The sequence below is a fragment of the Entelurus aequoreus genome, linkage group LG23 (assembly GCF_033978785.1).
Source record: "Entelurus aequoreus isolate RoL-2023_Sb linkage group LG23, RoL_Eaeq_v1.1, whole genome shotgun sequence".
Lineage (NCBI taxonomy): Eukaryota > Metazoa > Chordata > Actinopteri > Syngnathiformes > Syngnathidae > Entelurus > Entelurus aequoreus.
The window spans coordinates 20,944,394-20,955,971 of NC_084753.1; the positions used below are offsets into that span (position 1 = coordinate 20,944,394).

General features: G+C 40.8%; 1 protein-coding gene across 1 annotated transcript in view; it reads left to right on the top strand.

Annotated features, from left to right (window-relative positions):
- rngtt (RNA guanylyltransferase and 5'-phosphatase) overlaps window positions 1-10,650 on the top strand; it is a 266,774-nt gene extending 256,124 nt beyond the window's left edge. The window contains exon 16 of the mRNA XM_062034453.1: window positions 10,321-10,650. Within this exon, the coding sequence (XP_061890437.1) occupies window positions 10,321-10,487 (167 nt within the window). The 3' untranslated portion in view covers window positions 10,488-10,650. The remainder of the gene's footprint in view (window positions 1-10,320) is intronic.
- The last annotated feature ends 928 nt before the right edge of the window (window positions 10,651-11,578 follow it).

An 11,578-nucleotide genomic window follows, 5' to 3' on the forward strand; every position in this document is an offset into this window, starting at 1 on the left:
GACATGATAGAAGGTAACGGAGAAAAGTAAATTGCGTGATTAATCTCTTTATATGGGATTCCAGTATTTTCCGGACTATAGAGCGTACATATATATATATATATATATGTGTGTATGTATGTATGTATGTATATATAAATATATACATATATATATATATATATATATATATATATATATATATATATATATATATATATATATATATATATATATATATATATATATTTATTTATATGTATATATATATTTATTTATATGTATATATATATATATATATATACTATATATATATATATATATATATATATATATATATATACTGTATCCATCCATCTATCTTCTTCCGCTTATCCGAGGTCGGGTCGCGGGGGCAGCAGCCTAAGCAGGGAAGCCCAGACTTTCCTCTCCCCAGCCACTTCGTCCAGCTCCTCTCGGGGGATCCCGAGGCGTTCCCAGGCCAGCCGGGAGACATAGTCTTCCCATCCTGTCCTGGGTCTTCCCCGTGGCCTCCTACAGGTTGGACGTGCCCTAAACACCTCCCTAGGGAGGCGTTCGGGTGGCATCCTGAGAAAATGCCCGAACCACCTCATCTGGCTCCTCTCTATGTGAAGGAGCAGAGGCTTTACTTTGAGCTCCCCCCGTATGGTAGAGCTTCTCACCCTATCTCTAAGGGAGAGCCCCGCAACCCGGCGGAGGAAACTCATGGACTCGGACTTGGAGGTGCTGATTCTCATCCCAGTCGCTTCACACTCGGCTGCGAACCGATCCAGTGAGAGCTGAAGATCCTGGCCAGATGAAGCCATCAGGACCACATCATCTGCAAAAAGCAGAGACTTAATCCTGCAGCCACCAAACCGGATCCCCTTAACGCCTTGACTGCGCCTAGAAATTCTGTCCATAAAAGTTATGAACAGAATCGGTGACAAAGGGCAGCCTTGGCGGAGTCCAACCCTCACTGGAAACGTGTCCGACTCAATGCGGACGAAGCTCTGACACTGATCGTATAGGGAGCGGACCGCTACAACCAGACAGTCCGATACCCCATACTCTCTGAGCACTCCCCACAGGACTTCCCAAGGGACACGGCCGTTTGCCTTTTCCAAGTCCACAAAGCACATGTAGACTGGTTGGGCAAACTCCCATGCACACTCAAGGAACCTGCCAAAAGTATAGAGCTGGTCCACAGTTCCACGACCAGGACGAAAACCACACTGTTCCTCCTGAATCCGAGGTTCGACTATCCGGCGTAGCCTCCTCTCCAGTACACCTGAATATACCTTACCGGGAAGGCTGAGAAGTGTGATCCCACGATAATTGGAACACACCCTCCGGTTCCCCTTCTTAAAGAAAGGAACCACCACCCCGGTCTGCCAATCCAGAGGTACCGCCCCCGATGTCCACGCAATGCTGCAGAGTCTTGTCAACCAAGACAGCCCCACAGCATCCAGAGCCTTAAGGAACTCCGGGCGGTTCTCATCCACCCCCGGGGCCTTGCCACCGAGGAGCTTTTTAACTACCTCAGCAACCTCAGCCCCAGAAATGGGAGAGCCCACCACAGATTCCCCAGGCACTGCTTCCTCATAGGAAGATGTGTTGGTGGGATTGAGGAGGTCTTCGAAGTATTCCCTCCACCGATCCACAACATCCGCAGTCGAGGTCAGCAGAACACCATCCGCACCATACACGGTGTTGACAGTGCACTGCTTCACCTTCCTGAGGCGGCGGATGGTGGTCCAGAATCGCTTTGAAGCTGTCCGGAAGTCGTTTTCCATGGCTTCCCCGAACTCCTCCCATGTCCGAGTTTTTGCCTCTGCGACCGCTGAAGCCGCACACCGCTTGGCCTGTCGGTACCTGTCCGCTGCCTCCGGAGTCCTATGAGCCAAAAGAACCCGATAGGACTCCTTCTTCAGCTTGACGGCATCCCTCACCGCCGGTGTCCACCAAAGGGTTCTGGGATTACCGCCACGACAGGCATCAACTACCTTGCGGCCACAGCTCCAATCAGCCGCCTCGACAATAGAGGTGCGGAACATGGTCCACTCGGACTCAATGTCCCGCACCTCCCTCGTGACATGTTCAAAGTTCTTCCGGAGGTGGGAATTGAAACTCTCTCTGACAGGAGACTCTGCCAGACGTTCCCAGCAAACCCTCACAATGCGTTTGGGCCTGCCAGGTCTGTCCGGCATCCTCCCCCACCATCGCAGCCAACTCACCACCAGGTGGTGATCGGTAGAAAGCTCCGCCCCTCTCTTCACCCGAGTGTCCAAAACATGAGGCCGCAAATCCGATGACTCAACTACAAAGTCAATCATGGAACTGCGGCCTAGGGTGTCCTGGTGCCAAGTGCACATATGGACACCCTTATGTTTGAGCATGGTGTTCGTTATGGACAATCTGTGACGAGCACAAAGGTCCTGTAACAAAACACCACTCGGGTTCAGATCCGGGCGGCCATTCTTCCCAATCACGCCTCTCCAGGTTTCACTGTCGTTGCCAACATGAGCGTTGAAGTCCCCCAGTAGGACAAGGGAATCACCTGGGGGAGCACTTTCCAGTACTCCCTCGAGTGTATCCAGAAAGGGTGGGTACTCTTAACTGCTGTTTGGTGCATAAGCACAAACAACAGTCAGGACCCGTCCCCCCACTCGAAGGTGGAGGGAGGCTACCCTCTTGTCCACCGGGTTGAACTCCAACGTGTAGGCTTTGAGCTGGGGGGCAACAAGAATTGCTACCCCAGCTCGTCGCCTCTCACTGCGTGCAACGCCAGTGTGGAAGATAGTCCAGCCCCTCTCGAGAGAACTGGTTCCAGAGCCCCTGCTGTGCGTCGAGGTGAGTCCGACTATATCCAGCCGGAACTTCTCTACCTCGTGCACTAGCTCAGGCTCCTTGCACCCCAGCGAGGTGACGTTCCACGTCCCGAGAGCTAGCTTATGTAGCCGAGGATCAGACCGCCAAGTGCCCTGCCTTCGGCTGCCGCCCAGCTCACAATGCACCCGACCTCCCATGAGTGGTAGGGGCCATATATATATATATATATATATATATATATATATATATATATATATATATATATATATATATATATATATATATATATATATATATATATATATATAAATATTATTGTATAGTATGTATTCTTATTTGTTTCTCTAATAATACCAAACATTTGGAGATACCTGCTTTTTATTGGAAAGCTACAATATATAGTATTTTATTCTACTGCTGAATACTCTTAAGGGCCTGATCTACTAAAGGTTGGCGTGTATTAAAACATAATGGTACACACAAAGCTGATCTAGTTGGCTGGTGTGCAGAGGATTGCGTATCTTACGTGAGCAAAATAAAGAGCGCAATTCATTTAGCGTGTTTGTCTTCATGAATATGCAGAATATATGCTGATCATCAGAACACACATAATACTTGGAGGATAAAATGCAAATATAGATATTTACCTCATGCAGTGTGATTTATCAAGACTCAAACTCATCTGCAGAAGCTGTTTTACATCTTTATTTAGCACGTCTGAAATGGGTGTGCAAACTAGCAGTTGCGCACAAATGGCTATGAGAAAAGAGGCACTGCAGCTCTGTCTTACTTATGCTTGTCAACATATGTGGACTGTCAAAAGTAAAAATACTAGACATATTGTATATTCAGCAATAGGGTTGTACGGTATACCGGTATTAGTATAATACCGCGATACTAATGCATCTTATTCGGTACTCTACCGCCTCTGAAAAGTACCGGTCCGCCGCCCGGTAACAGTAAATGAACAAGTAGATTTATAATTCATTTTCTATCACTTGTCCTTAATCATTTTGACAAAATAATAGAATAGAAAATGACACAATATGTTACTGCATATCCATCCATCCATTTTCTACCGCTTGTCCCTTTCGGGGTCACGGGGGGTGCTGGAGCCTATCTCAGCTGCATTCGGGCGGTAGGCGGGGTACACCCTGGACATGTCGCCACCTCAGCACCTTTGTTTGTTTACTTACTAATAAAAGACAAATTGTCTAGTATGTTCACTATTTTATTTAAGGACAAACTTGCAATAAAAAACATATGTTTAATGTACCGTAAGATTTTTTGTTAAAATAAAGCCAATAATGCAATTTTTTGTGGTCCCCTTTATTTAGAAAAGTACCGAAAAGTATCGAAATCATTTTGGTACCGGTAGTCAGCAATATCAATCTATGACTTAAGGGGCTGATTATATATAACAAATGGTATGTTTTGGTGTCTGCTGCTGGCTTTTTTTTTTAATGTTTACATGTTTCTTACATTTGAAAAAACTTCTTGCAGTATGCATTATCTTGCCTTTTCTTGGCACACTCGCAGTGTGCACATTCAGCACGCTTAAAAAGTGAGTTCCATTGTAGACTGCCTCTAAAATTCCCAGAAAAAAGTGATACATAGTATATTAGTTTGCATGTTTCAAAATATAACAAAACGCCTGGTAGGCGCCTAATCACATGAATGTGCAGTAAATGAGTGTCTCCATGGTGAAGGCTGCGTAGTACACGCAAAAACCTCATTTAAATAAGGTGGTCTGAACCACTTTTGCGGTTATCAATTGTAAACTCCCCGTAATAGTTTTTTTTTTTAGTTAGCACACGCTGTTTAACATTTTTTGGGATCTTCGTAGATCAGGCCCAAAATATTTTTGTTGGAATGTGATAGAAATATTTTTGGCATGTTTATGAGCATTAAATGTATTAAGACAGCAAAATACTGCAGTGTACTTACAAAATAATATGTTCTTGTTGGCTTATCTAACTGCTGACTTTCCCTTTAACACTCGTAGCACCACATTAAAGTGCACACTGACGCAATACAAGCAAGCAGGAGAAAATACATTTCAAGAATGAGCTGATTGAAAGCGATGATAAGAAAGCCGGATTTATTTAACTTTACGTCCTCAGGGCTGTTTGGTGTGCAGACTTTTGAGGCCCTGCAGGCAAAAAGAGCTTTTATCTCAAGCCTCGACTGATAGCACCCATATTTTCCCCACGTCACGTTATCACGACCACGCCTATTGAGATTTAGCTCCTCCTACTTTTTCTACCTTTGTCAGAATCTTTTAGTGAAGGATAATCTCAGTTTTCATGCATTTTTATACCAAGATCTTAATCTGAAAAGACGAACAGGCTACAAATCCCAGAATGCACCATAACATCTGGCACCTTATAACCTATTTGCTTCCTTCCCGTTTTGGAATGTAATGTAGCTCATTGAAATACATGTGAGTATAATTTTATGGCACGTTATGCAGGTTTGAAGTATAACTTCCACTACAACAACATGTGAGCAGAACATCTAAGGCTAATTGCCTTCCATTACAACTAAACAAATCTAAAATGGCAGCTGGGATATGTATTATTATCTTCACAATGCACTAAATCAGCCTTCCCTCATGTCAAGTGATTTTCACAAAGATAATTGCCCTGTCATTCATTGCTTCACCTCTGTGTAGAAGACCGTGTGTCATTATCCCTACACCATTAGAGACATTATTGCTGCAACTATTTTGAGGAAACAGTCAATAGAAGTAATTTTACACCATTGTAAGGCCATCTTGGATGGCAAAATGGTTGATTAGCAGAAGGAATCAGACGTGAAAGAAGGGTTTGTTTTTTTGTTTTGTTTTTGGTTGGATGCGTTTGGCTTAAGGGGGAATTTTATAGTATATCGTTACTGAGGGTAACTCAAACTCAGTTTGTGTAATTTAGTTTTTTTTATTTTCAAGCAATTTTGACTGTTTTGTCGAAAATGACAAAAGCAATATATAAATATTATATACCTCCCGCCACCTGAACAGTTTTTTCCCCTCGGCCATCAGGCAAATGAACAATAACTCCTAACAGTAGCTCCTTGAATTCCTTGAATTCCTTCTAAGTCTATCTGATAGCTCAGTTACAGCTCTTTTTATTACCAAATATGTGTTATATGTGTTTTATGTTGCACGATTGCACCAAGAAAAATTCCTAGTTTGTGAACCCGTTCTCAAACAATGGCAATAAAACTATTCTGATTCTGATTCTGATTCTGAAATAAAAAAGCAATTCAAATGTTCTTTAAACTAGATATCAAATGACAAGCTACACAGATATTCCACATTAGCTCCTATAAGTGGGTTGCAATCACGTGACCTCGAGGTACATCCGGGCACTTCTGGGTTTCAGGCGATGCTCTAAACCAGGGGTGTCAAACGTACGGCCCGAGGGCCAGATCAGGCCCACGAACAGGTTTTATCCGGCCCGCGGGATGAGTTTGCTAAGTATAAAATTTAACTTGAAATTTTTGAATGAAAGAAACAGCTGTCCTAAATGTGTCCACTGGATGTCGCAATAGCAATTATTTGTATCTTTGTAGATGACGCTACATATGTACAAAATAAACCACATGATGTTAGTCAACAGTCGAGGAAAATGATCAAACTACATAAATAACATACTGTAATGTGATTTTGATGTAGTTGTTTTATCTTGATAGATTGAAAATTAACACCAATGAGTTGACTGACGAACATTATCACACAATTTATTCAGAAAATACAAATAACGACAAATAAAGATAGAATACTATTAACCGCGACATTTAAGTGTAAAAAAATTAGGATTTGTACAATTTCAGAATGTGCTTGTTCTATTTTTAAACAAAGAAAATAATCTGAAGTTGTCTTTATTTTTAAGTTATCGTGCCGTGATTTTACCAGTCCGGCCCACTTGGGAGTAGATTTTTCTCCATGTGGCCCCCCATCTAAAATTAGCTTGACACCCCTGGTCTAAGCCCTATTAGGCTACTGTTTATTAACCTGAATCTGTGCAGATATAGGCTTATTTTGAAAGGTTTAGAGGCAAATATAAAAGCGATCATGGGAAGGAGTAGATTTTTTACACTCGTAAGATTTAAACCATTTATCATTACCAAGAGGTTACTGCTACCTCACTTCATTTGACACTTACGGTACTTAGAGAAGAAAAAATTGGAGGCACATCATATCTTTACATCTGAAGGGTCCACAAATTAAGCATTAATCCGTGAAAGACAAAGTTGGATTTATTCGTGCATCGCTAAGCAACGTAGTTGATTGACATAACGAGTGCCGTGCTGCTGTGATCGTGACGCTAATGACAAAAAGGATACGTTTGTTTGCAGTTGATTTCCTGCTACACATATTAGTCTCATCTGCAATTTATGTCTGCAGTTGTTTTTATGGTGTGACGTTCATATTTTGTCTCATTATTTAGCTATAGATGTCCTTCATGTTCAGCAATGTTTGCTAGCGATATCAAGATTCAGTATATGCTGTTGAGCCTACCAAAAATGTATACATCTGATTTTTTAATACTATTAGGGATATTTTCTTGATGCTAACAAATATCACCAAAGATGCTATAATGTGGTCATCTGTGTCGAGTAAATCACTAAATCAACAACAACTCGGCATTTAGTTTCTGATTAGAAAATCGACAACAAAAATACGGTGGGTTGGACCAACAAACACAATATTATTACGAGGTTAGTTTATTTGCACAACCAGGTCTTCGTAGTTATATTTAGGCATAGTAACCACAAAAGAACAAAAAACAAATACGATCTATTGTCAATTCTTTATGTTTAGTTCTGCTCTCAAACACTACTAATATACCGCATTTTTCGGAGTATAAGTCGCTCCGGAGTATAAGTCGCACCGGCCGAAAATGCACAATAAAGAAGGAAAAAACATACATAAGTCGCACTCGAGTATAAGTCGCATTTTTGGGGGAAATTTATTTGATAAAACCCAACACCAAGAATAGACATTTGAAAGGCAATTTAAAATAAATAAAGAATAGTGAACAACAGGCTGAATAAGTGTACGTTATATGACGCATAAATAACCAACTGAGAACTTGCCTGGTATGTTAACGTAACATATTATTGTAAGAGTCATTCAAATAACTACCAGTATAACATATAGAACATGCTATACGTTTACCAAACAATCTGTCACTCCTAATCGCTAAATCCCATGAAATCTTATACGTCTAGTCTCTTACGTGAATGAACTAAATAATATTATTTGATATTTTACGGTAATGTGTTGATAATTTCACACATAAGTCGCTCCTGAGTATAAGTCGCAAACTATGGAAAAAACTGCGACTTATAGTCCGAAAAATACGGTAACTTGATTGCATCACAGAAAATTTCTCAAACAAATCAAATGTTATAACAAATATTATACAAAGTGATCGCTGCAGACACAAGCAGTCTGATTGTATTCCACAAGATGATGAAAGTGATATTTTTAAAAGCCATTGCCTTCGACGCACTTTTGTTTTTTCCTGACTTTATTACCTTTATGAGCCACTTCTTTCGGGACTGTTTGAATGCTATTTTCTATCTCTCTATTTGAACGACTGGAACAGAACAATACGCCGTTTTCTACTCAAACTCCACACTCGCTCTCACTTGTTTTAATGCTATGCTCTCACCAAAAATGCTATTTTTTTTAACAGATCACACTTTTTTCCCCATTTAAAGCATGCAGCAAAATGTGTTTGATTTGCTGCTGGAAAAGTGTCATTGAAGGGGGATAATGGTGTATATGTAAAAAAAACAACTAACTTGTTTTGAGGTTTTGTTTTTTTTATTGGGTAAACATTTTATGACGAGTTATGCAAAAATACTGAATTTTAATAACACATGGAATGCAATGTTCCTCATCAATCATTGACCCATTTTAAGGCCTAATCATAATGATAATAAGCCAATACGCTTTAAAAAATAATGTAATTATTATTTTAGTTAGTGTTTGTTTTTTTCCTTACCTAAACATACTGGACTTCAAATGGTACCTTTTATGCAAAAAACAGCTTTTCTTACCTGTTGTTTTTTTTTTTTGTATTTGGGATCTGCATAATTTCTGAAAATGTTAACTCAAACTATGGCGATATGGCGTGGATACTTATGGAAAAAAAATTGCCATCCTTCATACTTCCTCCAAACGAACCGTTTGGAATTTTCCAATTTTTTGACGTTTTTCCCTGTTGTGATGTCAGAGAGAGATTTACCCCAAGAGCTTTGCGCAAATTCGCCATTGTTCAGGATTTCCGCAGGTCATTAAAAAGCAGTCAATAAATAGATTTTGCACAAAGTAAGGCCTTAAATGGCATTAATAAAGTATTGCATTCGATGTCCACAGGCATAAAAAATGTTTTGCAATTGTATGCCCGGGCTGATAGTAAAAAATGAATTCAATAACTTTACCGCCATCGATAAATTGCTACGTGTCTCAGCACCTGAGCATGTTTATTTGACTGTAGAATTACATGAACAAAGTGAGCCCCTTGCATGCGGGACCTACTTGCAATTTCCTGTGTGTAGTAATGGTAGCGACACTCACTTTAATGTTGGTGCTGTAAGTAATCATTTTGAAACAACAGTAATTTTTAAAGTACATATTGCTTTCGAAACCTGTAGGAAAAGACGTTCACGAAGGTGAACCCTGGAAATTATGCCGTAACATGCTGACCAATCAAAGCTTTTTTTGCTAAATGTATTCTAACAGCAATATGATACATACAATTTAAACAATCAGAACATACATGTAAACATGTCTCTATAAATATGTTCTCTATAAATTTACATGGCTGAAGGGCAGTTGAAGTGGAGCTACGTTCATAAGACGGCCCACAAAATAATGCATTCCGACGAGATGGTCAGAAAGCAGCTTGAAGATGATCTGTAAAACATAATCTATGCAATATTTTGACCAAAGAACCACCATTACATGTTATGTAGACCACAAGGAAGTGTTTCAAATGTAAAAACAAATCCTAATTTGACCCATTTAAAGGACTTCTTAAGGGCTAAAAAGGGATTATTAGAAGGACATTCCATGGCCTACATCTGCATAAAGCTTTTTGTATATCCTTTACAATTTAGCGTGCTTGCTGTAACCTATTGTGTTCCTACACTGTAATTCCAAGTCTGAAAGGACACTTTCAACAGCAGCTTCTCCAAATGAAGCATAAGTGAATGCATGCTGAAGTAGCGTTATTCTTATACTCCTGGATCCTTGATCATATCCCCAGAAGTCTTTACAAAACAAACATTTCTGTTGCCACAACATCGGTGGATCATACCCTGCAGAAGACTGATAGCAGAGAGACAAATGCTCATCTATCTTTCAATCAATTGCTCTGCTTCCCTTGGTCATCGCCTCTCGAAGTTGGCAACTCCCTTTTTACCCCCTTTGTCATCTTCCTGTGTGAATGCATCTTAACTTTTGTTCTCCGTTCCTTCCTCCTCTCATCTCAGCTGTATGTAAAAGCATCCAGGAACCGGTCACCAAGGACATCCTGTTGGAGTTTGTGGACCGTTGTTCTCCAGCACCCTCGACCCAGACCCGCAAACACCAAAAGGACGCCGATACGGAGCTAATGCCCCCTCCCCCTCCAAAAAAACCGAATCGGTCTATCCAATAACCCCAAAACTCACCTGGGCCACTCTGGACTTTCGTACAGCAACTGTCCATCCACATGATCATGGAAACTGATATTTCCAGTCCATCTGAATCACGTAATTGTATCATTACCTTTCATTTCCGTCTTTGTAGATTTATTTGCTGGTGTTCTTATTAAAATACAACAAAAGCATTTGTTCACATTTTTCTCCCTATCATCCGCAATGCTTCACATACGGTCTTTAAAAAACAGCTTCTCCAATATTACGTTACAGCCATGAAACTCCCCGCTCCGGGTTTTCACATTAAAAGAAGTGCACTTTAAAAAGATTTGGCTTCCAAGTCCAAATTGAAGCCCATCTGTAGATTTAAAGGGCACACAGATGGGCGGGAATGTAACACAGTGATGACACACACTCCAACAAACTGATTAGAGCGACAAGCTGCTCAAAAAAAGAACAAAATATTCTTAACATCACCGTCAGAGCAGATTGATCCCTCCATAATTAGATTAGACCAGTGTTCTTCAACCACTGTGCCGCGGCACACAAGTGTACCGTGAGATATTGTTTGGTGTGCCGTGGGAGATTATGTCATTTCACCTAATTGGGTTATGAATATATTTCTTGCAAACCAGTGAATATAATCCCCAAATGTGCCGTTGTTGAGTGTCTGTGCTGTCTAGAGCTCGGCAGAGTGACCGTGTAAAACCCTTCCATATCAGTGGGTGGCAGCAGGTAGCTAATTGCTTTGGAGATGTCGGGAACGACGACAAGGGTTTGCAGGTAAAAACGTGTCGAATGCTTAAACTAAAAATAAACAAAAGGCGAATGCCACTAAAAAAAGGCATTGAAGCTTAGAGATAGCTATGCAAAACTAAAACTGAACTGGCTGCAAAGTAAACAAAAACAGAATGCTGGATGACAGCTAAGACTTACGGCGTGTGGAGCAGACGGCGTCCACAAAGTACAGCCGTAAATGACATGACAATCAACAACAAAATAGGAGCGCAAGACAAGACCTAAAACACTACACACAGGAAAACACCAAAAAACTCCAAATAAGTCAGGGCGTGATGTGACAGGTGGTGACAGTACACCTACTTTGAGACAA